Here is a 27,194-nt window from a genome sequence, read left to right as displayed (position 1 = left end):
CCTTAGCCATGGCATCATTGTATTTGCAGACTCTTGCAGGGTATAAAAACCCTTGTTTACTCTCTGCGACTGCACCATCTCCATGACAGCTTAGTTAGTTTCTCTGGTTTGCTATATAGATTTAGACACAGATGGCGTGCTTATCCTTGCTCTCCGGCGTTCATCCCCTACCACTACTCCTGCTCATTACTCTCTTAGGTACTCCTTCGTTCTAGAATAAGTTTACTTTTCAACCCTCCGATTTATCATAAATAAATTTATTTTTAGTCATTATTATATTGGAGTTTGTAAAATTAGGAGATGGATACATTAAGAGTAGATAAAGCAAAAAATAATTGTATCAGGATTTGATAAAGTGAAGATATTTTAGTCTTTTAGGTTTTAATTGATATGTGGAGAATAGGAAAATTGAACTTATTGTAAAACGGAGGAAGTAGATCACATCCATGGCTTTTGTATATTAAATTAGTTCCATTAAAATCTACAATAAAATATGTCTGATTTATTTGAAACTGAAATTGCTAGCTATTTTTATAAACTCTGTTAAAGAGAGAGAATAAAACCTACGTTCTTTTAATATGAAATGGATACCGTAAATCACACCCACCTACGTTCTTTTTCTTTTGGCAAAATTTACTTTTCAGCATTGGTAATTTCCATGAATTTTGTTGTGCTGCTGTGGATGATGATCAGGACCGGTGGCGCTCGTGCGCGGCGTCACCTTCCGCGTGGTGAACAAGTGCCCGTTCCCGGTGTGGCCGGCGGCGGCGCCCAACGCCGGCCACCCGGTGCTCGCCGGCGGCGGCTTCCTCCTCCCGCCGGGCCAGTCCAGGCGCGTCAGCGCGCCGCCCACCTGGAACGGCCGCTTCTGGGGCCGCACCGGCTGCAACTTCACCTCCACCGCCACCAACCACCACGGCAACGCCGCCGCGTCCTGCCTCACCGGCGACTGCGGCGGCCGCCTCGCGTGCAACGGCACCGCCGGCGCCCCTCCGGCCACCCTCGTCGAGGTGGACCTCCACGAGGACCAGAGCAAGGGGAGCTCCTACGACGTCAGCCTCGTCGACGGCTACAACCTGCCGGTGGCCGTGTGGACGAAGCCCCCCACCCCCGGCGCCGCCGCCGCCGATCGCAAGTGCGTCATCCCCGGCTGCGCCAAGAACGTCAACGCGGTGTGCCCGCCGGAGCTGCAGGTGACGGCGGCGGCGGCGGTGGTGGCGTGCAAGAGCGCGTGCGTGGCGTTCGGGACGGACGCGTTCTGCTGCCGCGGCGCGCACGGCACGGCGGAGACGTGCCGCGGCAGCGCGTACTCGCGGGTGTTCCGGGACGCGTGCCCGGCGTACGTCAGCTACCCGTACGACACGGCGGCGGCGAGGTGCTACGCGGAGGTGTACGTGCTCACATTCTGTCCGTCCAGATGGGGCGCGGGGGCAGATCGTGTGGCCCAGGCTTGACGGATATGATGTGAGACGTATCGAGTAGACGAGTAACACTCCGGCATGCGTGTATCTAAGTAGGAGTAGTATGTACTATATACGGAGTATGTATTTATACGTGTACTATTACGTATTTACATTCATTATCGGGCGAACACTTTCGTTATAGGGTTAATTAAGTGCTTCCTCAGTTTTAAAATATAAATATTTTTAGCTACAAAATCTAAATAAATAATTATCTATAGATACATAGCTAAAATGCTCATATTTTAGGACGAATGTAATAAGTTGTTAAAGTTCAGTAGTTCTCTGTAAAAAGAATATCACGTACGTACACATGGCATTTCATAGTCGCATGCATAGTAGAATTAAAATGCCTATTATATCCTCACCTATACCATAGAAAAAATAAAGGGAAAAAAAAGCTTGGTACATTACCATGCAATTAATTAAGTAATTACTATAACGAATTAAAACACTGGATTTGATAGATTTCTTATGGAACTTATATAAATATTGTCTACATCAACTTTTATATTGACTAGTTAGATGCCCGTGCGTTGCAACGGGTAAAAGTTATAAACCAATTTAAAAGCACACAGTAAGATAATGTTAAATAATTATTAAGTGTAATTCCTTTATAATAAAAATTTTAATATAGCACGAATAATAATTATATCACATGTTTATAGTTTTCATATGGTAGTAATACAAATCTACAAACAACGAAAGTTGGTGAATAAAATAGCATGTGAGTTGTATCAGAAAATAAAAACATTTGAAGCTAATAAAGTTCACGGGTTCACGAACAACATTCGGGTGAAAATACTTGTAGTTTTGAATTTGATAATCTGATCGAAAAAATAGTTAACACCAAAATCCTTTCCCAAAACCATGAGCTAGACGATTACTCTTGCTAACTCCAACTATACAATACACCATTTTCTGGAACTAAATATTGACACTACCATCCTTTCACAAATTAATAAAAACTCTACGTATTGACACTACCATCCTTTCACAAAATAATAAAAACTATACATAAAACATGAGGTTGATTGCTTTTCATAATTCCATCTATACTATACACCATTTTCTGGAACTCAATGCTCATTCGTTTACTTCTTCCGGATGCTTCTCACTGGTCAATATGAAATATGTTATACTTGACCAATATCGTCTGAATATCGAGCACCTTGTCTTCATCAGCTTTATTGAGATGGTTAAGCTAGCAGTCAGCAGTGAATTCTCAGATAAAACAACAATTAAGAGCTAAACACCAATAGAAAATCAGAAAGTTCTATACTACTTCATACTTCAGAATGAATTAAAAAAACTTCAAATTTTCAACCAGCAAGCTTAATGCTGACTTGAATGACAATAAAGGGATATCATCTTTAAAAGTTTTGTTGTTATGAAAACAGGGAAATGAATTTCTAGATTAACTTGCAGTACAATCACATCCAAATTTATTAAATAACATCCGCAAGAGTAGTTGGCCTGAATTTAAGATTAAATTAAAATACAGTTAAAACTTAGGACAAATATGAGTGGCACAAATATGAAAAAGAGCTCGAGTTGATCACGTAATTTTACCTTTCTATTTGCCTATAGGACCACAATTTACAAAGATTCATACATGCAAAAGTGGCTATGAAAGAGGCCATGCTAGCTAGGTAAATCCTACTCGTAAATGTTAATTTGCAAACACTGAATACCTTGTTTCATCTCCAAGGGAATATCAATGCCACACATTCATATGCATTTTGCACTAAAAAAGATCTAAAATTCAGAGGCAATGCACCGACACCAACAAAGAATGTTTAAATAAATAGATAAAAGAACGAAGTGTTTATAGTAGCACCTTTGCAGCATAAGGATCACATTCACATACATTGGGTTTTGCATAGCAAGCATAGAGTGCATGCACCCAGAAAGAAATATTGAGGGGAACATGAAGAGGCTTCCTTGAGGTATAGATATTGTCTATAGCTGGTGCCTGGAGGACGAGAGGAACTACCAATCTGCAAGGCAAACATATTGGTAAAAAGACAATTTTCCATCAGATATATGATTCTCTAATTTTGATTCAAGCAAATGGATTCTCTAACAATGGACATAAAATTGAATTTGTGTATCACATATGGTTCCCCTGAAGATACATATAATATTTCTTGAATAAACAACAGATGGCTATGTGGGATAATTTTCTCTATACAAAATAGTTTTTGACCTCTAGGCTCTAATATTACCAATACGTAAAGCATTTTAAAGCACCAAAATAACTGTAAGAGAAATCGCATGTGCATGTGCAGACCTATTTGTGCAGAGGAACAAACACCACCTAAAAAGAATCAACAAGTAGCCGACAATGTTCAGTAGGAACTATTTTATACTCCCTCCATCCCAAAATATTTGACGCCGTTGACTTTTTTAAAAATGTTTGACCGTTCGTCTTATTAAAAAATTTTAGTAATTATTAATTCTTTTCCTATCATTTGATTTATTGTTAAATATACTTTTATGTATACATATAGTTTTACACATTTCATAAAAGTTTTTGAATAAGACGAACGGTCAAACATGTTTAAAAAAGTCAACGGCGTCAAACATTTAGGAAAGGAGGGAGTAATAAACATGAATAGCAAGTCGATCATAAAGTTGAGTGATTCTTTATCTTGGTTATAATCTGAAATTCCGAACTGTGATCTTCTCCCAAACAATATGCTTACGTGTTCACTTTCATTTGGTGGCACTATTCTGCTGCAGCAGTTCAGCAAAAATAGGAAACCTCGGCAAATAGCAATTTCAGAATCACTGCATTATAGCCAATAGCAGTCATCTGATCATGCACACGACACATGACTGGATATTTGCACATATGGTTTATATTGTGATCATGGATTATTTAATTAAAGTAATCAGAAAACAATGGTTTCAAACACATGACTGGAAATTGACTGCAACTTAAGCCCAGTTTTTGCACCAATTAAGCACTGCATCCAACTCAGGGCCAGTCAGGACACAATTTACCCAATAAAACTCAAATAATGACTTGACACAACCAAATGACAGGAAAAAATGGAAGAATATTTGACTCATAAAACTCAAATAATGTTGCCGCCTCGTAAGATAAAAATACCGTAACTCTAATCAAGTCCCATGTCACTTTTTTATCTGTGTACAAGTTACTCATTTCAATTTATCTGTTTGAGATCAGTCACAGATCAAGCATAAAAAAAATACTTACTTTGCTGGATTCAAGGGCCATTGGAGCATTTCCTAAAACAAGATATGTGTAAGTGCAACTCGATCTGTCAATTAACCTGACAGAAAGAACTGAAAAGGTTACTTGGAATTTTTAAAGAACATAAGCAAGAAATTCGAAGCCTAATTATAACATTATATATAAGGCAGATCTTGCTCTAAAACATAACAAATATCAGAACATTGCAGCTTGCAACTATCTGTAGCCAAATCCCTGTAACGTAAAACTAAATAGCAGTCTAGGAGTGTTTCTTGCAACCACCTGAGCTGAAGTCATCGTAAGTGAGCATAATCAAGAGATTAGAGGGTTGGATAAGGACCAATGTCTAACACAAATCAGTGGTGCGGCACTGCCACCACCAAACCCAATCTGCTGAACATTAGAGGGAATCACCAATAAAAAAGTTCAGGAGCAAGAATTGGAATCGAATTACCAGCCTGATCCATTGTATGAACCACGATATGTTATGATGTTGTTACTGATGCAGCAAAGCAAGATTATAGGGAGTGCGAGACACGTCGGCCTCGGGCGCTCCGGAGACCAGTGACGGCCTGAATGGTTTGTGGAGCACCATCGTCGGCGAGTCGCGGGTGAGGAAGAGCCGACGGCGGGGCAGATGCCACTGGTGGTCGCAGGGAGGCAGAGAGGCCGACGGCGCTCCGCTGTTTTTGTGGATCAGGATTCAGGAGCAGATGGGGACCGCGATAATAGGGAGGATATACGCAGGGCAACCGTCAGTGGTGGAGAAGCAGCAGCGGACGACGTCGTCTCGACTCGGGATCGGCAGCGCCCGCGCCCGTGCCGACGCCTGCAACGACGACGATGCATGGTGCTTGAGGCGGTGGATTGAACGGCGCGGTGTCAATCTGGCTGCGGAGGGGGCGAGGAGGCAACGCCGTCTCGACTGGGGAGGGAGGCGGTGTGGTGGATGCAGGCGAGCAGGGGCGACGGGGCGGCTGCGACGATGGGGAGGGGTGCGGCATGGAGGAGAAAGGGATGGGAGTGCCGGGGAGGACGGCAGCGACGGTGAGGAAGGAGGAAAGAGGGAGAGAACGGATCGGGGATGCGGGCGGTTGAGGGGGTTGCGGCGGCGTGGATCGGGGGGTTGAGGGTAGGGGAGAGGAGAGAGCGATCGAGATTCGAGGGAGACGCGTGCGCTGGATGCGTAGGAAGAGAAAGGCGATCTGAGCCGTTCGATTAGGCTATCCCACGTTCTATATTTCGCGTGTTTGGAGTCACCGCCACCACTACGGAACTTTTAAGTAGTAGAGATATCCCCAAAATGAAAAGAAAAAATGACTCCACAACTAATTGGGCCGGAATCACACGGAGCTTTGGGACCAAGATAAGGAAAAAGTACGCCGAAGGTCCCTCAACTTGTCATCGAGTTACAAAATTGTTCTCCAACCGTAAAACCAGATATTTGACGTCCCTCAACTTACAAGGTCGTACGCTTTAGGTCCTTTAGTGGTTTTGACCTCGGTTTTATCCGACGTAGTGGCTAAGTCAACGTGAGACCTGCAACGTCATTATCTCTTTTCCCCACTTCTCTCCCTTCCTCCTCCCTCTCTCACTTCTCTGTGCGGCGGGTGGGGAGGAGGCTGGCGGGGCGAGGCGGGAGAGGAGGAGGGCGTCGGTGGCTGGCGACGGCCAACGCGACAGTGGTGTCAGTGGCCAAATCTGCGCTTCTTGGCTGCCGCCGTCGCCGCACGCCCTAGTCCGCTTCACTAGCGGCTTCTCGGTGGTCTGCAAGGGTGGCGCCCGACAGCTGCGATGGCAGCGACGCGTTCAACAAAGCCACGACCAGCAACAACAAGAAACGGCAGCAACAAGAACAAGAAAGGAAAATCAAACTTTTTTCTTTCCCCTAGTACTGTTCTCGATTCATTGAGGCTTCGAAGGCGCACACAGAGAAATCCACACAGAAAGCCACAAGAACTTTCCAAATAAGATCAAAACTTACAATCAGTTGATTAGTTCTTGTAATCAAGAAGAGGAACGAGTCAATTAGAAAATCCAAACAATCACTAGTGGAGAAATCGTTTTTAGTCCCGGTTCGTAACCCCCCTATAGTCCCGGTTTTCAAACCGGGACTATGAATCCGGGACTAAAGATAGGCCCGGGACTAAAGATCCCTATCTTTAGTCCCGGTTCAAATACCCAGGACTAAAGATCGATCTTTAGTCCCGGTACTAAAGATGGGAGTGGGCAATAGTTTTTTTTTCATTTACTTACTATTTAATCTCTAATTTATTTTCTCCCAAATTAGGTGGGATGCGTACCATCCCAAATACACAAATCAATCATATACACTACAGATTATACATCCGAAATCAAACCCCAAATCAAAGAAACATCCCAAATATACAAATCATACACAAATCATGTACATCTCAGATCCATACAATGAGATTCCAAAAAAAAATTATACATCTCAATCCATACAATGAACCACAGATTCTTCATCTCAATCTACACATGGATCACAAATTCTTTGAAAAAAAAAAGAAAAAAAAACGAAGCAAAGCCGCCGGCCGGCTGAGCCGGCCGCCGCCTCCCCTCCTCCCCGGCTGCCGCCGCCGCCACGCGGCCCTCCGCGCCGGCCGCCGCCGCGCTGCCCTCCGCCGGCCGGGCCGCCCACCCCCTCCTGCTGCGCACACTGGATCGAGTTGGGAAGGGGAGTTGGGAAGGATAAGAAGAAAAAGAGATAAGGAGGAAGGGAAGAGATAAGATTAGAGATGGAGGGAGAGAGGAGTGGGTGTGGATGAGAAAAGAGTGGACGAAAAAAGAGGATAAGTAATAGGGATTATATAGTGTATTTTGATCTTTAATCCCGGTTCGTAACACCAACCGGGACTAAAGATCACGTGATCTTTAGTCCCGGTTAGTGTTACGAACCGGGATTAAAGATCCGATCTTTACTCCCGGTTCGTAACTCCAACCGCGACTAAAGATCCTGGAGGGGCCTGACAACACCTGACAGCATGTGAACCGGGACTAAAGATCATCGGTAACACCAACCTGGACTAAAGATCACGTAGTCTCGTTCTACTTATAAACCGGGACTAAAAACCATCTTTAGTCCCGGTTTTTACTGCATCCGAGACTATTGTGGTTTTTGGTCGACCGGACAATGATGGTTTCTCCACTAGTGAATGAAGATGAGCGAATGGGTATAAGAGACTGGGAAATTTAACTATTTGCCACTATTAGATTTGGCAATTATCAAAATGCCCTTCTTATATTTGTACATACTTTTTTCCCTCTTAAGTGGTGGTTCCTTAACTATTCGTTACTTTTGCCCACGTGGCATGCCAACATGGCATATAGGTCTAAACGGGCTCCAACTCGCTCCATGTGCTGACATGGCATGACACCTAAAACAAATTCGGAGACCTAAATATGTATTTTGGGAGTTCAAGAACCTGGATGATACACTCGCACAAGTTTAAAGAATACCGTGTACATCACTCAAAATATAAATTGTCGTCCTCCTCTCCCAATCGTACTTCCCCACACAAAAATCAAACTGTTTCAAAACCAACCTAAACTATAAAAAGAACCATTATTCCGACGAGAAGATTTGATAGACAAGTCGTTCGTATTGCTCTAAATCACATTGCCACGCATGGACACGTTGGTACTAAGGATAAAGATAAGGGAAAATGTACGAATTACCCCCCCAACCCTCCGAACTATCACGTTCGACCGAATTACCCCCTCGACCCAACCCAGAGCGGTTTTGTCCTACGTGGCAATCCGGTCAGCATTTTATTTTTTAAAAAATGGTGGGACCCACATGTCATACCCCCTCTTTCTCTCTTCCTCTATCTATCTCTCTCTCAGTCAGTCACTGGCAGCGGCGCGCACGCCGGCACGCATGGCATGGCACGGGGACGAGCGGTGGGCACCGGCGCGCGGGGGCGAGCCGGCGGTCGAAGTGCACGGCGGCACGCGGGGAGGGAGAGGTCGGTGCGCACGACGGCCATGGCGGAGAGGCGGGCAACAGCCGGAAGTGTCAGCGAAGGGAGGTAGAGGGAATGGGGGTGAGTGGAGGTGGATGGGGAGGTGGAGGAAATGCAGGGAGTAGGCCGGCAGTCGGCGCACACAGCGGCGGCCATGGTGGAGAGGCGGGCGGCGGCGCTCGCCATTGTGGCGCTGGCGGAGAGGCGAAGGTCCGCGAGGAGGCAGCCACGCGACGGCCTCCGCCTCCATCGCCGACCTTTCGGTCCGTCTCCGTCTCCGCGAGCTCTGCCTCAGCCGACCGCCCGGGCGAGCTCCGCTTCCGCCACCTCCGCCTGGTCCGTCCCTACTCGGTGACTCCGACTCGGAGCAGGATGGAGAAGAGGACCGCCGTCCACGCTGACCGCCCTCCCCCGTCCCCACGCCGGCATGCGCGCGGCGCGCCATCTCGCGTCGACCAGAGATCCGCTGGCGAGCGGCAAGAGAAGAGGCGCCGGTGGAGATCCGCCATGCTCACCGCCCGTAGTGGCCTTCCGGCCGTCGCCCCCTGTGCCCCCGCCATCGCCGCCGGCCGCTGCGCCCCCGTCACGCCCGCCGCACGCCACACCCATTGCTGCCGTATGCAAGAGAGAGGAAAAGAGGAAGAGGAGTATGACATGTGGATCCCACATTTTTTTAATAAATAAAATGCTGACTGGATTGCCACGTGTACGCCACGTAGGACAAAACCACTCTGGATTGAGTCGAGGGAGGTAATTTGTCCGATATTGAAAGTTGAAGGTGAACGATGTTTGGTTTTCGGGTTAGGGGGTAATTTGGTTGACCACGATAGTTCGGGAGGGGGGTAATTCGTATTTTTTCCAAAGATAATACACCTATATGTTTCCATTAGCCCAATTTCCTAGTGATCAAACCCATTGTACATTTGTACGTTAAGTCTATTGTGTGATTTAATTTTCACGTTCCTCTCAGAACAAATAAACAAGATCAACAAGATGAGAAACATTTCTTTCTCAGATCACTTCAGCTCTTTTCTCACAGAAAATTGCAAATCAAACATAAAACTAATGCGCTCAAGAAAGGCCATTAAGTGCTTCTTGCCGCGATGGTGCAAACTCTATGGTAAGCGCTGGAGCCACCATGTATCATATCCTATTTTGTAACATATCCTATTTTATTATAAAGTTGACGTGTACTGACTACTAAAGTTTAATATGCATGTGCGCCACATCATCATGCACTAGCAATTATTATCTAGAGTATTTTAAATATCATGTAAATATGACATATCATTTTATAATTTTGTTGTATCTTTTAAACTCAGTATGCAAGCAATGTCAAATCATTATGTTCACATCGTTTTTACATTATTTAAACATATAAATCTATCATTTTTATAAGGAAAAAGTACGGATTACCCCCCACCCGAACTATCGCGGTCGACCGAATTACCCCCTAAACCACAAATCCGGACATTCCTGACTCCCAACTATGTAAACCGGACGAATTACCCCCTTGACTCAATCCGCGGTGGTTTTGGTTTACGTGGCATACGCGTGGCAGTTCAGTCAGCATTTTATTGATTAAAAAAATGTAGGACCCACTCTCTTCTCTCTCTCACTCTCTGTCTTCTCTCTCACTCTTCCTCTCTCTCACGCGCATAGCGGCGAGGACGGCAGCACGCACGGCGCGGCGGCGCGCACGCACGCGGCCGGGGGCCGGAGGCGGCAGCGAGGACGGTGGTTTGCCCCGCGCGCTCCATCGACCTCCCTCCGCCCCGCGCGCTCCGTCGACCTCCCTGGCTACCTCGATCTCCGGGCTGTGCTTTCCCTTCCTTCCTTTCACCTTCCCCTCCATTGGATCGGTGCTGTCGCCGCAGGAGCTCACCATCACATGGCCCGACGACTGACAACTCCACCTCTGGGAAGGCGATGTCCTCTCAGCCGTGCTCCCCGCAGATTGGTCTGCTCGGCTCGGCATCGCTGGCTCGTTTTACTGGTGACGCACGCCTAGTGTTCGATGTAATGTCTCAGTGAGGTGGCCTGACTGCTTGCATGATCGTTTTTTCATGTTGTTGGGCAGCGCGATGCATATTGGGAGGCCATGATGCCCAACCTGAAGCCACCGGTGACCACGACGGCACGAGCTTTGGAGTACAGGGAGGAGATCCTCAGAGCGCTGCGCCGCTGCCTCCGGGCCTGTCCGCATGCGTGTGTGCCGCCGCGCCATGCGTGCCGCCGTGCGTGTCTCGGCCACACCGCCGTCCTCGCCGCCACCTCCGGCCCCCGTCCGCGTGCGTGCCACCGTCCTCACTCCCGTGCGCGTCTCGGCCACGCCGCCGTCCTCGCCACCGCCTCCAGCCCCCGACCACGTGCGTGCGCGCCGCCGCGCCGTACGTGCCGCACCGAGACTAAAGATCTTAACTTTAGTCCCGGTTGGTAATACCAACCGGGACTAATGATGGTAGAGAAACCATCTTTCGTCGGTCGGCCGATTTCCACAATAGTCCCGGATGCAATAAAAACCGGGGCTAAAGATGATCTTTAGTCCCGGTTCAAAAGGGTAACGGGCATATTTGATCTTTAGTCCCGGTTTGTGTTACCAACCGGGACTAAAGATCATCTTTAGTCCCGGTTCGAATGCTGTCAGGACCTGTCAGGCCCCCCCGGGATCTTTAGTCCTGGTTGGTAGAACCAACCGGGACTAAAGATCTTAACTTTAGTCCCGGTTGGTAATACCAACCGGGACTAAAGATCCCGGTGATCTTTAGCCCCGGTTGGTGCTACCAACCGAGACTAAAGATCTTAACTTTAGTCCCGGTTGGTAATACCAACCGGGACTAATGATCCCGGTGATCTTTAGCCCCGGTTGGTGCTACCAACCGGGACTAAAGTCCCACCCCTATATATATGTCTTCTTCCTCCTCCAGCTGCCCGAGCAAGCTTCAAAATTTCTTCAAAAAAGAGGGGAGGTCATGCCAAAATTTCTATTGAATTTATTTTGGTGTTTACATACAAATCGGAGGTGCCTAAAAGGTTTGCAACTTCATCCTCCAATGTTTTTTTTGTCATACTACATTTGCACCTATGTTTTGCACACTTTTTTTGTCTCCAAAATTTAGTTGTAAGTTGATGAGAGAGAAAATGTGTGTGGGGAAGAAAGAATATATAGAAATTTAGTTCATTTGCTAAACAAGGTTTTATAAAATAGTTGAGAAGGAAAACTCTAGTGAAAGTTAATATTAAATAATAGAAAACAAACTAAAATAAAAATTAAAAGAAGTAAAACACATTAAAATTAGTTTAAAACTTTACAAATAGTTTTTAAGAATTATTTGGTGTAATATTTTATGATTTTTGTATGAATAAAGATATCTTATAATTATTGTATGACTGTCATTATTGTAAGAATAATTATTTGTGTGCGGTTTTTTTGACTCATGTAGATGGATCGGCAATGGATGTACGCTGATCGGCGGTCCAAAGAGTTTATTGACGGCGTGCACTATTTTTTGAGAGTGGCCGAAGCTAACAGGCAAAGGGGTTTTATTTGTTGTCCATGCAATAAGTGTAAGAATCAGAAGGAGTATTCTGCATCCAGGACTATTCATTTCCACTTGTTTGAGTCGGGGTTCATGCCAAGCTATAATTGTTGGACATCCCACGGAGAGCAAGGTGTTGAAATGGAAGAAGATGAAGTGGAAGACGACAATATTCCGGACTTTGCTCAGTATGTTGGATTTGAAGGAAATCAAACGGGCGAGGAGGAAATAGCTGCTGATGGTAACGACGTTGCGGATGATCTTGGTCAGATGTTGCAGGACGCCAGGGAAGACTGCGAAAGTGAAAAGGAGGCCCATAAATTGGACAAGATGTTGGAGGACCACAGAACTTCGTTGTACCCAGGTTGCGAGCAGGGGCACAAAAAGTTGGATACCACTCTGGAGTTGTTGCAATGGAAGGCAAAAAATGGGGTTAGTGACAAGGCATTTGGCGATTTATTGAAACTCGTCAAGAACATTCTTCCGGGGGGAAACAAATTGCCCGAGACAACGTACGAGGCTAAGAAGATAGTCTGCCCGTTAGGACTGGAAGTTCATAAGATTCACGCATGTCCGAACGATTGTATCCTATATCGCGGTGAGGAGTATGAGAACCTAGAAGCATGCCCTGTTTGCAAAGCACTACGATACAAGATTAGACGGGACGATCCAGGAGAAGTTGACGGGCAGCTAACAAAGAAGAGAATTCCTGCTAAGGTGATGTGGTATTTTCCTATAATACCACGGCTAAGGCGTTTGTTCAGGAACAAGGGGAATGCTAGAATGTTGCGATGGCACGCTGAAGAGCGTCAACAGGACGGGATGCTGAGACACCCCGCCGATGGTTCGCAGTGGCGAAACATCGACAGAAAATTTAAAGAATTTGGAAAGGACGCACGAAACATACGGTTTGGTTTGAGTACGGATGGCATGAATCCTTTTGGAGAGATGAGCAGCGGCCATAGCACTTGGCCCGTTACGATGTGTATCTACAACCTCCCCCCCTGGCTATGCATGAAGAGGAAGTACATAATGATGCCGATTATTATTCAAGGCCCCAAGCAACCTGGTAACGACATCGACGTGTACCTAAGACCACTGGTCGAAGATCTTAAACAGTTGTGGAAGAAGGAAGGTGTCCCCGTGTGGGACGAGGACAAACAGGAGGAGTTTAACCTACGAGCGCTGCTGTTCGTAACCATCAACGATTGGCCTGCACTTAGCAACCTATCCGGACAGTCCAACAAGGGGTACAAGGCTTGCACTCACTGTATGGATGAAACAGAAAGTACGTATCTTCAGCACTGTAGGAAGGTTGTATACATGGGTCATCGTCGATTCCTTGCAGCAAACCACCCGGTACGGAAGAAAGGCAAGCACTTCGAACATAAGGCCGACCACCGTACGAAGCCTAAACATCGCAGCGGGAAAACAGTGTTTGCTATGGTTAAAGATCTTAAAGTAGTGTTCGGAAAGGGGCCTGGAAGCCAGCATATAGAGAGCGAAGATGGTCACGCGGCAATGTGGAAAAAGAACTCTATATTTTGGGAGTTACCATATTGGGAATTCTTGGACGTACGCCACGCAATCGACGTGATGCACCTCACTAAGAACCTTTGCGTAAACCTTCTTGGCTTCCTAGGTGTATACGGAAAGTCGAAAGATACACTGGAAGCACGTAATGATCTGAAGCATATGGAACAACGCGGCGACCTTCACCCGGAACCAAAGGAGAAAGGAAGCCATTACTTGAGTCCAGCCAGCTACACTCTTAGCAAGGCAGAGAAGGAAAGTATGTTTGAATGCTTGGAGAGCATAAAGGTACCGTCTGGATACTCCACGAATATCAAGCGAATAATAAGCACGAAGGAGAAGAAGTTCATAAACCTAAAGTCTCATGACTGTCACGTGTTGATGACACAACTGCTACCAGTTGTAATAAGGGGTATCCTTCCAGACAATGTCCGGGCAACAATAACAAAGCTATGTGCATTCATGAACGCAATTTCGCAGAAGGTCATCGATCCGGATAGATTAGAAGCCCTTCAGAATGAAGTGGTGCAATGTCTCGTCAGTTTTGAGTTGATATTTCCACCTTCATTTTTCAATATAATGACGCATCTGTTTTGTCACCTTGTGAAAGAGATCCGTATTCTCGGGCCTATGTACCTACACAACATGTTTCCTTTCGAGAGGTACATGGGCGTTCTGAAGAAGTATGTTCGTAACCGTGCTCGTCCAGAGGCAAGCATCGCCAAGGGTTATGGAACAGAGGAGGTCATCGAATTTTGCGTAGAATTTATCGAAGACCTTCGCCCAATCGGGGTACCTGAATCACGCCATGAAGGGAGACTACGGGGAAAGGGAACTCTCGGAAGGAAAGCAATAATGACGGTAGACAACAATTTATTCCGTAAAGCCCATTTCACTGTTCTGCAACACTCTTCATTGGTAGCTCCTTACATCGAGGAGCACTTGGCTCTAGTTCGCGCCAGGAACATCGGTAAGTCCGATGCATGGATTACACGGCATCACATTGATACTTTCCCCGCGTGGCTACGACAACATCTCATGGGTAACGAGTCGATCAACCAACAACTTGCCTTCCTGGCGAGGGGACCGTCTGGGTCTATCGCGACATTCCAGGGATATGAGATCAATGGGTACACATTCTACACGAGAGCCCAAGACATGAAGAGCACGAACCAAAACAGCGTTGTTCGTGTCGATGCCATGGGACACGATGGAACAACTGCCACGTATTACGGTGCCATCGAGGACATATGGGAACTTGACTATGGTCCTCTCAAGGTTCCTCTGTTCCGGTGCCAATGGGTTAGGTTGACTGGTGGAGGCGTAATGATTGATGACAGTGGGATGACAACTGTTGACCTTAACAAGGTTGGATACTCGGACGAACCTTTTGTCCTTGCCAATGATGTAACGCAAGTCTTTTTCGTGAAGGACATGTCTAGCAAAGGAAAGAAGGGCAGAGGGCCTGATGAGCCTAAGCGTCAAGTGGTTCTCCCAGGCAAAAGAAAAATCGTCGGAGTTGAGGACAAGACTGACGAGGATTACGATCAGTTGGATGGGCAACCCCCTTTCACAGTGACGATTGACCCTAGCATCCTCCTATCAAATGAAGACACCCCTTACTCACGCAGCGATCACAAGGAGGGAACAATAGTGAGGAGAAAGTACGTGCGGTCAACCGTCACCGCCGATGTAATGCCGTAATTATTGTGTACACGATGTAAACTATTTTGGATGTATTGATTATCCATATAAATCAATTGATGTATGGCATATGTTAATTACGCACGATTATTAGAGGTTTCAACAAGTTTAAATCATGTATATGTTAGTTATATGTGATACTTACAATTTTTAAAAGTTTTAAATCACACAGGTGGCAATTTCATATGTATGTTAATTAGAGTTTTTAACATTTAATTTACTAGCATTCATATGCTAATTATAATTGACTAGAGGATTTTTAAAAGTTTTAAATCACGCAAGTGGCAATTTCATATGTTAATTAGAGTTTTTAACATTTAATTTACTATCATTCATATGCTAATTATAATTGACTGGAGAATTTTTAAAAGTATTAAATTTAATATATTTTTAAAACTATCATTCATATATTAGAGTTTTTCACAATTTAATTTACTATCTTTCATATGCTACTTATATATGACTATTCGAATTTTTAAAAGGTTTAAATCATGCATGTGGCATTTACATATGTTAATTAGAGTTTTTAGCATTTAATTTAATATAATTCCTACGCTAAGTACATATGATGATTACAATTTTTATTAATTTTAAATCATGCAGTATGTACATTAATATCTTAATTAGAGTTTTTACCAATATAATAATATCATTCATATATATGCTAAGAATATATATATATTGGAATTTTTATTAATTATAAGTCATATATTTGCTTATTACGATTTATCCACTTAATTTATTATAGACAAAAATAATTTTTCGAAGTAATTGTCATCAATCTTTGTACTTTAAATAATGTTAATGCATTAACTTCTATTTTATAAACACATATGTAAGCGAAAATCATATGCAGTGCTATAATCTTTAGTCCCGGTTCTTAACCCTAACCGGGTTTAAAAAGAATTTCGAAATAGCGGGAAAAGATATTTACTCCCGGTTGTTGAGAACAACCGGGAGTAAAGATCTTTTCTTTACTCCCGGTTGTTCTCAGCAACCGGGAGTAAAGATCTTTTCTTTACTCCCGGTTGTTCTCAACAACCGGGAGTAAAGATATCTTTAGTCCCGGTTGTTGAGAACAACCGGGAGTAAAGATCCAGGGGTATATATATTCCCGGTGCGCCCTCGTCTTCTTCACCAACACTTAACGTTTTCGGCCGATCGATCTCTCTCGGCCTCTCTCCTTCGCCGCCACTGCCTAGGGCAAATCCCCGCGCCGACGCCGCCGTATCTCGCCGTCGTCTCGAGCTCGTCGTCCTCGCCGCCGCCTCCGCCTCCTCCGCTGCCGCCGCATCTCTGGGGTGAGAGCCGCCGCATCTCCCTTCATGCATCTCGATCTCTCCGATCTCGATCTCTCTCCGTCGCCTTCGACGCCGCCGCCTTCGACGCCGCGCAACGCCGCCGCCGCATGCCAACGCCACGCCGCCGCCGCCTTCGCCGCCGCGCGCGCAATGCCGCCGCCGCCACGCCACGCCGCCGCCGCCACGCCACGCCACGCCACCGCCGCCACGCCACGCCGCCGCCGCCACGGCCCCACAACGCCACGCCGCCGCCGCCGTCGCCACGCCGCCGCCGCCGTCGCCACGCCGCCGCGCCAACCGCCGCCCCGATGCCGCCACACCGCCGTTAACGAACGAGAACGAGAACGATCGAACGAACGAGAGCGAGAACGAACACGTCAACGTACGTTGCCGCGACAACGTGAACGAGAACGACAACGATCGAACGAACGTGAACGAGCTAGGGAACGTGAACGAGCGAACGAACGAGGACGAACGTTAACGTGAAATGCAATATATATATATATATACATGTATATATATATACATATATATATATGTTACTTCGCATTTATCCTAATACATTTTTTTTATCTTGCAGAAAAGACGTGTTGTCGGAGTCGTCCGTCAAGCCTGAGTGGAAGAGCTAGCCCTAGAAGGAATTGGAGCAGGCAAGTGACGTAATAATATAAATGATTGTTATATTTGTAATGCAATTAATTAAGATTATTAGACCTGTAATTAGACTTATCATATAAGATTGTGTAGTGTTCTAATATTATTTGAGTTTTAATATAAGATTATTTTATTGCAAATTAGACTTAGTATGACATTATTGACTACGGAATTGGTGCGACTCCTAGGAATTGACTATTGTAGTCTTAATTAGACTTAGCATATACGCACGAAACACTTAGCATACATTACTATTTTAGTCTTAGCATGTAATATTATTTGAGTTTTAATATAATATTACTTTATTTGTAATTAGACTTGGTATGTAATTATTGACTACGGAATTGGTGCGACAAGTAGCAATTGACTATTGTAGTCTTAATTAGACTTAGCATATACGCACGAAACACTTAGCATATACATGACTATTTTAGTATTAGCATGTAATATTATTTGAGTTTTAATATAAGATTATTTTATTTGTAATTAGACTTAGTATATAATTATTTACTAGCTAGGGTTGTATAATATACGTCACCTAGACTTAGCTTATATCACGATTTGTAATTAGACTTAGCACGTAAGGTTGTGTAGGGTTCTAATGTACGACATTTACACTTAGCATACATGACTTAGATTGTTAAAACATAAATGTCTCGTGACTTAGCAGATGTTTCTTGTATCAACAGATGGCTGACCGCGATGAGGAACAGATATTGTACGATACAATCGCGGAGGGAAGCAGCCAGTACTGGAATGAAGAAGAGGGGAACGAGGATCCAAACCAGTACTTGAACGAGGAAGGGAACGTGGAGAGGGATGCGGAGGGGAATCAGCAGGGGCACGTGGAAAGGGATGTGGAGGGGAACCAGGAGGAGGAGGCTAGTGGTAGTCAACCCTCCGTTGGACAGAAGAGGGCACGCGGGCAACGAGGTGCAGCGAAGAAGCTTGAGGGTCGGCACATCATAACGGAAGTGGAAGAAGATGGACGTCCTAGTGCCCCGGCCGAAGCCGCCAAGAACTATGTACGTCACAGCGGTTGGGTTGTGCGGGATAACGTGCATGTCAGTACGGTGTACTGGCGAAGAACAAGGGCACGCGGAGATCATGAGAGCTTTGTCCCAGATTCGGAGAAAGAGATGCTGTGGACCACAATGCTCGAGACATTCACCCTTCCTGCGGGTACAGAGGACAAAGTGAAAAGGTGGACTCTGAAGAAAATGGCAGAACAGTTTCAGAGCTTCAAGGGAGATCTGTACCAGAAGTATATACTGAAGGGGCAGACACCGAACTTCGACACATTCCCAAAGCTAAGGGATCACTGGGACGAGTTCGTTGCATATAAGACAGGTGAACAAGGGAAGGCGATGATGGAAAGAAACAAAGAAAATGCCGCCAAGAAGAAGTACCATCACCACTTGGGGTCAGGAGGCTATAGCGTCGCGATGCCGAAGTGGGAGCAGATGGAGGCTAGCTTGATTGAGAGGGGTATCGAACTGGCAATAGCCAATTGGCCGGAACGATCGAAGTTCTGGTACTATGCTCACGGTGGAACGCTCAACCCAGCTGATGGCTCACTGGTCTTCGGCTATCAGATACAAGAGGCTGCGCGACGACTAACAGATGCAGTGGAGGCCTCCTCTCAGGGCACGTTCCGACCAGACAGAGATAGGGACGAGCTGACACTCGCCCTGCAGACTCCAGAGCATCCAGGACGAACTCGAGGGAAAGGGGTGATTCCTTGGAAGATTGGTTTCAAGGAGGACATCCACACGTACAGGAGTCGGATGAGGAGCAAGAGAGATACCGAGGCGAAGATTGCAGACCTAGAGTTCCGGGTATCGAGCTACGAACTCAACATGCAAGAGGAGGTGCCAAGGAAGGTTGATAAACGCATGGCCGCACATCGGTCCCATGATCCCCAGCCGACCATTCCTCCTGCAATGGTGAGCCCGTCAGGAAACCGTAGCAGCTGCGCCTCAACGGGGCAGGTAGGATCACAGAGCATGGACGCCATGCAAACAAAGGACGAATCGACCTGTCCCGTTGATGACATCACTCAGCGGACACCATGTGAGCTGCATATTCCTTTCAAGAACTTATCAATAAAGGTAAGATTTAGCCATTCCGCTAGTTGCTGCTTATATATGTTGATTACTAATAAATAATCTCTCACAACATGAAGGTGGCGTCGGGCATGGCCATCCCAACGGACCCTTCAGGTACTTACCACTGCAGGCCGATTCCAGCAGGATACTCCAAGGTCGAAGTTGAGTTGGTCGAAGGCGCGTACGAGGACCTCGAGCTGGATTACCCTGGAGGAGACGGTGAGACGCATCTACGAGACACATGCCATGCCATTATTCTATGGCGCAGGCGGTACATCATCCTCCCTGGGCGACAAGCGGCGTCTCGTGCACCATCTCCTCCGGCTCCGCCATCTCCTCCTCAGGATCCTGCACCGTCTCCTCCTCATGCTCCGCCAGCACCGTCTCCACCTCAGGCTCCAGCATCGACTCCTCAGGATCCTGCACCGACTCCTCCTCGTGCTCCTACACCTACTCCCCCGCAAGCTCCTCTTCCGGCACCTTCAAAGTCAGGGGCCCCCCCAGCTCCACCGCTTGCCCACACAAGGGCAACAAAGAAGGCGAAAGTTGACGCCGCCAAGAACAAGGACCCGGGGTACGATTGCACGCAAGAGGAGCTTGACGCTTACGTTGCATCAGAAGTCAAGAGACAATTCAAGCCTCGAAGTCCAGAAAAGAAGATTCCTATAGACCCCAGTGTCAGGAACTTCTTCAGGGGTATGTCTGCATCTGTCAAGGAGGCCATCAAGCTATCGGACTATGAGCGAACGCTGAAGAAAGCATCTTCTGGAAAGTCCAAACCAGTCCCTCAGCTTGGAGAGCAACCAAACCAGGAGATCGAGCCGTTGGTGACCGGTAAAGAAATGACGATAGAACAATTTATTACTGACACCGGTCTAACTACGGATCAATTGCTAGGAGTCGCACCAATCGAAAAGGCGGAAGTGAAATACATGTACGAACTCGGTAAACCGCTTGTCAAGCCTGAGCTGCTGCAGTCCCTACCCACACAAATGTACAAGTTCCATCAGCTGTACATGGAGATGAGCGCCACCGGTAGAGAGATGATCGGAGCGAGGATCAGGGACACGGACTTCTTGCAAGGAGATGACATTCTCTGGATCAATTTCAGGGGAATCTACGAACTATACCAGCTGGACGCCCTCGACGTCTCTATTATGAGTTGCTGGATTTTGTAAGTATATCGTTCAGTTAGATTTCTTACTATACGTCTCCTTTAATTAATTAGGTCCTTGTATATAAGTAGACCATAGAAAATAATATACTCCCTTTTATCGTTGTAGAATGGAGATTCAAAGGGCCCGACGGCGGAGGGTTTTCGATACTGGATTCATCGACCCTCGGAAAGTAAACGTCGCAATGCTCGACCAATATCCACAAGAAACAGAGGACAATCTCGTCCATCTCCTGAAGGCGCAGCATTACAAGACGTTCATACTGTTGCCATACAACACAGAGTTAGTTTAATTTTACTGTCTTCCTACATACCAAATTTCATTCCCGTACGAACTTGCTAAGTGTTTCATATGTAATGCATCCCACGCACATTGCAGATTCCACTGGGTGCTTTTACTCATCGACCTGGAGGCCTGCACCGTCAACGTATATGATTCAATGGATAAAAAAGAGTCTACGTTTGACAAGGTTTTCGAACTTATAGACAGGTACCGTCATAAGTTCCTTTGTTAATTAAGAAAATCTTGTTATGTTAATTGCTACTACGAATCATAGCTTTAAACTCCATGTAGGGCTTGGTATCGGTTCCGTCATTTGGTCCGCGGCAAATGGAGAGAAAGACTTAGGCGGAAGTTCAAATTTCCTGTGAGTACACATGCTCTACATTTATATTTCTCCGATTCAAATACATACAAGTGTATATTAATTAGATCTCTCGTTGTTTGTCATTTATTTGTAGTGCGCAAAGCAAAAGCAGGGAACTAACTTGTGCGGCTATTACGTGTGCGAGTATTGCCACTGCCTTGCAGACCAAATCATCACCACAAGAGAGCTCGATGTACGTACAAATAAATTCAAAATTTCATTACGTAGCGATTTCTTGTTTAATTACTAATCAATTTCATACATTCATATAGTTTATTCGCATGAGGGATAACCTGACCACACACAAGGAATTTATCGCGGCGGTTCAAGAACAACTCATGGGATTCATCAACGAAGAAATCCTTGATCCCAAGGGTGAATTCTACTACGACGGAAACACAATTCACCGGTCCTTAGCTTCTGAGCTAGCAGCGGGTACTACTACGTCGAAATCGTAGCTAGCTAGGACATATAATGGATTGTAATTAATACATGACTACATATGTTTCTATATGCATGTGTACACATTTTCTATAATGTAAATATATTTTGTTCATATATATATCTATATACATATGCATTTGCATAACATATATATGTATAAATACATATATATATATGTATGCATATATATGTATTGAAACATATATATGCATGGTTTATATATATATATATATATATATATATATATATATATATATATATATATATATATATATATATATATATATATATATATATATATATATATATATATATATATATATATATATACACCATGCAGCAACAGGGGCATGCAAAAAAAGTCAGCTCTATCTTTAGTCCCGGTTGGTAACACCAACCGGGACTAAAGATGGCTCAGCCACGTGGATTTTTTAAAATAGGGCAGGTTTCATAGTGTCCCTGGGGACAGGTGAATGCAGTCCATTCTATAGACTCTTCTGTCATTTTTACTTGCCAAAACCCAGCTTTTAAGTCAAATTTCGAGAAATATTTGCTACCTTGTATCCTATTAATCCATTCTTGCTTATTTGGGATATTATAGGCATCTTCTATAGTATTATCATTTAGCCTTTTATAATTTATGACCATCCTAGATTTACCTCTAACTTCTTCCGCATGATTTCTTACTATAAATGCTGCAGACCTATGTGGACTTCTACTCTCTCTTATTGCTCCTAGTTTCAGCAGTTCTTCTATATGCATCTTAAATTCTTCTATATCTTTCGGAGTTGCTTCTATTGGGCTGGTCTTAATAATATATTCTGGGTTTATTATATTAATTTTACACTCGAACCTTGAAGCACTCAACCTTGAGTCTGAAGAAAGAATTAATGAATATGAACTTAGTGAGAATATAGACATCTATTATATATCAAATTCCAATATAGAGTGCATAGGATTACAAGCATTTGCACCAAATTGGTATAGGGATATTAAGTCTAAAAAGGATATAGAAAAAATTGTTCAAAGATTAGAGGATATCCAAATTATAGGAGAAATTCCTATGAAATATTGGGAGAAAAATGCTCTCGAGTGTAAAATTAATATAATAAACCCAGAATATATTATTAAGACCAGCCCAATAGAAGCAACTCCGAAAGATATAGAAGAATTTAAGATGCATATAGAAGAACTGCTGAAACTAGGAGCAATAAGAGAGAGTAGAAGTCCACATAGGTCTGCAGCATTTATAGTAAGAAATCATGCGGAAGAAGTTAGAGGTAAATCTAGAAGCATAGCTGATTATGAATTTTCTTTATTAAGAGATATAGCATAACTTATTAAGAGATATAGCAGATGAATATAATAACTCTATGAAAAGTGAGTGGCCTAAAATTAGAGACAAGGAACTTTATTTCTATAGAGAACTATCCAGGATTAAGAAACAAAAAAAAGAGAAAAGCTTGGTCATAGAAACCCCCAGAACCCAGGAAATTAAAATAGAACAAATAAAGTCAGAAGAACCAAGAGAAGAAATCCAAAAGTTAGATAAGGTATTAAGTGAGGAAGAGCAATGGGAAGTAAATGAGAAATTATTACTAGAGAGTTATGAAGAAGAAAACAACCTGATAGAGGAAATAGAGAATATAGAAGAAGAAGATAATGCAGAACAATATAATGATTTTATAGACTCATTGGATGAGGAAGGTTTGCATAATCTAGATAATGCAATGGAAGCTATGGAAGTAGATTTGGGAACAGGAAAAAGGAAAAGATACGGAGAGGGTTCTGTAAAAAATGAAGGAGAAAGAGAAAGACCAGCCAGGGCAGCAGGAAGATGGCCTCCAGAAAAAGAAGAATATTCATATCATTATATCCCAGGACAGTATAGGCACATGGGCACTAAAAGAAGAGATTTTGAGAAACCAATAAAATTTCAAAATCAAAAAAGTGATGGGGCTATACTAAATCTAGCAGCACATGATCCCATAGACTGGCCAAATATCATTAGTATTTGGAAGGGGTTAATAGTTCAAAAATACATACAAAATCAGCATAATATAGGGAATAAGGTGGGGGATATGATAACTTATTTAGAAACATTTTTGGGTGAATCTGCTAAAGTCCTATGGGAACAATGGGTTGAAAAGAATCCTAATAACTATGAAGAGCTAAAAAGAGCAGGAAGTAATCCTCACAACTTTGCAAATATAGTATCTAATATTATCATAGCTGAAGACCCAGAATTAGGATATACAACCCTGCAAAATGAAAGATTAAAAGAAATAGAAAAATATATATGTATACATATATATATATACATATATACATATATATATATATATACATATATATATGTCTATACATATATACATGTATATATGTATATGTATATATGTATATATACATGTATATATGTAGATATATATGTATATAGGTATATATGTATATATATAGATATATATGTATATATATACATATGTATATATATACATATATATGTATATATATACATGTATATATACATATATACATATATATATATATACATACATATATATGTATATATACATATATATATACATATATATGTATATATATATATATACATATATATGTATGTATATATATGTATATATATATACATATATATGTATGTATATATATGTATGTATATATATACATATATATGTATGTATATATATGTATGTATGTATATATATATATATGTATCTCAGAGGTACGAAAGCGTGGTGGAGCCAGAATCAAACCCAACAACCTTGAAGCACTCAACCTTGAGTCTGAAGAAAGAATTAATGAATATGAACTTAGTGAGAATATAGACATCTATTATATATCAAATTCCAATATAGAGTGCATAGGATTACAAGCATTTACACCAAATTGGTATAGGGATATTAAGTCTAAAAAGGATATAGAAAAAATTGTTCAAAGATTAGAGGATATCCAAATTATAGGAGAAATTCCTATGAAATATTGGGAGAAAAATGCTATCGAGTGTAAAATTAATATAATAAACCCAGAATATATTATTAAGACCAGCCCAATAGAAGCAACTCCGAAAGATATAGAAGAATTTAAGATGCATATAGAAGAACTGCTGAAACTAGGAGCAATAAGAGAGAGTAGAAGTCCACATAGGTCTGCAGCATTTATAGTAAGAAATCATGCGGAAGAAGTTAGAGGTAAATCTAGGATGGTCATAAATTATAAAAGGCTAAATGATAATACTATAGAAGATGCCTATAATATCCCAAATAAGCAAGAATGGATTAATAGGATACAAGGTAGCAAATATTTCTCGAAATTTGACTTAAAAGCTGGGTTTTGGCAAGTAAAAATGGCAGAAGAGTCTATAGAATGGACTGCATTCACCTGTCCCCAGGGACACTATGAATGGCTAGTAATGCCACTAGGATTAAAAAATGCACCTGCCCTATTTCAAAGAAAAATGCAAAACATTTTTAACGATAATCAAGAATTTGTGTTAGTATATATAGATGACTTGTTAATATTTTCAAAAACTTATAAGGATCATATTGCTCACCTAGAATTATTTTTTAGAAAGGTTGAGCAAAATGGTTTAATCCTATCAAAAAAGAAGATGGAGATATGCAAAGAAAAAGTTAACTTCCTTGGACATGAAATAGGAGAAGGCAAAATTCATTTGCAAGAACATATTGCTAAGAAAATTTTACAATTTCCTGATGCTATGAATGACAAAAAGAAATTACAGCAATTCCTAGGACTTGTAAATTATGCTAGAAATCACATCAACAATTTAGCAAAGCTAGCAGGACCTTTATACACTAAATTAAGAAAAAATGGTCAGAAATATTTTAATTCTGAAGACATTAAATTAGTAAGATTAATAAAAGAAAAAGTGAAAGAACTAAAACCTCTAGAATTACCATTAGAAGAAAGTTACTTTATCATTGAAACCGATGCATCACAACAAGGTTGGGGTGCTATATTAAAGCAAAGACCTACTAAATTTTCCGCTAAATCAGAAGAAAAAATATGTAGGTATGCTTCTGGAAGTTATAAATTAAAAACTGTCAATAATACAGATAGAGAGATCATGGCAATTATCAATGCAATTAATGCCTTTAGGTTATACCTAGGGTTTAAAGAATTCACGGTTAGAACTGATTGTGAAGCCATCTGTAGATATTATAACCAGCTTAATAGCAAGAAAAGCTCAACTAGAAGATGGATTTTATTTGAAGATATTATTACAGGAAATGGTTATAGAGTTATATTTGAACATATTAAGGGGAAAGATAATAGTTTACCTGACATGCTTTCTCGTTTAACCATATTTCAGGTATGAAAAGATCAATGAATTACGCCGGAGTCGAGTGCTTCACATTTGGAGATGACAACAAACTCAGAATATTCCCACCAAATTCATATAAATTTAAGCCAAAGGACCATATAATCCTAGATGAAGTTCAAGAGTGCATCTTGGATAATTTCTGGTACCAATACAATAATAAAAGGGAAGAAAAAGGGTATTTGTTATCAATATTGAATAGCCTCTCTGAATATTTTCACCTAATAAATGGGTCATTAATGCCTGCCAATGAAGATCATGAAGTAATCCAACAAAAGCCTATATATGTAGTATTTGATGGAAAGCTCCCTGGGGTCTACATTTCTTTTGAAGAAATTGTGGCTCAAAAAATAGATGCTAAATTAATGGGAGGAATATCTTGGAAGAAATATAAGGATATTGATGAAGCATTAAGCCAAGCTAGAAAAATATTAGGAATAAATTATTATCTAGAGCCTGCTGCAAAAGAATATATTCAAAAATGCAAAAAAGCTAAAGGAAAGAAGACTTCAGAAATACCCATTAAGATGACTATAAAAGAAGAAGGGTTTTTTAAAAAACCCACATACAAGGAATGCTTAACAAAAGGAGTGGATCCATTAGATGGGGAATATATTGATTGGAAGATAATAGAAAAATTTGAAGAAGCCTCCCCACAGTTAAAGAAGGAATTGAAGGAAGAAATACTTAAAGAATTAAAACAAGAAATGGATCAGAAATTTGAGCAAATAAAAAAGGCAGTAGATGAGAAATTAGAAGTTTCTTTTTCTGATTTGGACACAATGGATCTTGGTGGCCATGGGCAACCAGATGAATAAATTAATATAAGCTAAATATGTTTTTCAATATATATTGATAATAGAATATCAACAATTTGGGCGTGGAAGAAGAATAAAAGAATGAAGAATAAAAGAATAAAAGAAATTCAGAAGATTACCCAAGAAAGAATCCAGAAGGACACCCTATAAAGGATAAGGGGACAATATAGGGTGCGGTGAATGACATATCACTGTGAAGAGTAAAACTTTCGGTGGAAAGGCCTCGACTTTAGCCAGCTCCCGTGA

General features: G+C 42.8%; 2 protein-coding genes and 2 long non-coding RNA genes across 5 annotated transcripts; 3 read left to right on the top strand and 1 right to left on the bottom strand.

Annotated features, from left to right (window-relative positions):
- Positions 1-37: 37 nt before the first annotated feature.
- On the top strand, positions 38-1,611 carry LOC4348612 (thaumatin-like protein). Its single transcript, XM_015758298.3, has 2 exons — positions 38-198; positions 694-1,611. The coding sequence occupies exons 1-2, from the start codon at positions 132-134 to the stop codon at positions 1,452-1,454; spliced, it is 828 nt and encodes a 275-aa protein (XP_015613784.1). The 5' UTR covers positions 38-131; the 3' UTR covers positions 1,455-1,611.
- Positions 1,612-2,250: 639 nt separating this feature from the next.
- On the bottom strand, positions 2,251-4,944 carry LOC4348611 (uncharacterized). Of its 2 annotated transcripts, none has more exons than XR_001540838.3 (3): positions 4,687-4,944; positions 3,301-3,460; positions 2,251-2,645 (listed from the first exon to the last, which is right to left on the bottom strand). It is a non-coding gene; the product is annotated as an uncharacterized lncRNA (long non-coding RNA). The 2 variants fall into 2 exon arrangements; XR_001540839.3 differs by having other exon boundaries at positions 2,251-2,664; positions 4,687-4,910.
- Positions 4,945-10,278: 5,334 nt separating this feature from the next.
- On the top strand, positions 10,279-11,715 carry LOC136353706 (uncharacterized). The gene is made up of 2 exons (XR_010737084.1): positions 10,279-10,665; positions 10,750-11,715. It is a non-coding gene; the product is annotated as an uncharacterized lncRNA (long non-coding RNA).
- A 1,378-nt stretch (positions 11,716-13,093) lies between these two features.
- On the top strand, positions 13,094-26,127 carry LOC136353544 (uncharacterized). Its single transcript, XM_066304550.1, has 3 exons — positions 13,094-14,246; positions 25,865-25,935; positions 26,122-26,127. Exons 1-3 carry the CDS (start codon positions 13,139-13,141, stop codon positions 26,125-26,127), a joined length of 1,185 nt encoding a protein of 394 aa, XP_066160647.1. The 5' UTR covers positions 13,094-13,138.
- Positions 26,128-27,194: the final 1,067 nt, after the last annotated feature.

This window comes from Oryza sativa, chromosome 10, assembly GCF_034140825.1.
Source record: "Oryza sativa Japonica Group chromosome 10, ASM3414082v1".
Classification (NCBI taxonomy): domain Eukaryota; kingdom Viridiplantae; phylum Streptophyta; class Magnoliopsida; order Poales; family Poaceae; genus Oryza; species Oryza sativa.
The sequence above is the reverse complement of the archived record's forward strand: the minus strand, read 5'-3'. Positions and strand labels throughout refer to the sequence as shown.

Excerpts from the sequence above, each read along its gene's own strand:
- LOC4348612 (XM_015758298.3), top strand. The coding sequence starts at position 132 with ATGGCGTGCTTATCCTTGCTCTCCGGCGTTCATCCCCTACCACTACTC. Across the intron at positions 199-693 it reads CCTGCTCATTACTCTCTTAG|GACCGGTGGCGCTCGTGCGC; the intron begins GTACTCCTTCGT and ends GATGATGATCAG.
- LOC136353544 (XM_066304550.1), top strand. The coding sequence starts at position 13,139 with ATGAATCCTTTTGGAGAGATGAGCAGCGGCCATAGCACTTGGCCCGTT. Across the intron at positions 14,247-25,864 it reads CATCGATCCGGATAGATTAG|ATAGAGAGATCATGGCAATT; the intron begins AAGCCCTTCAGA and ends TCAATAATACAG.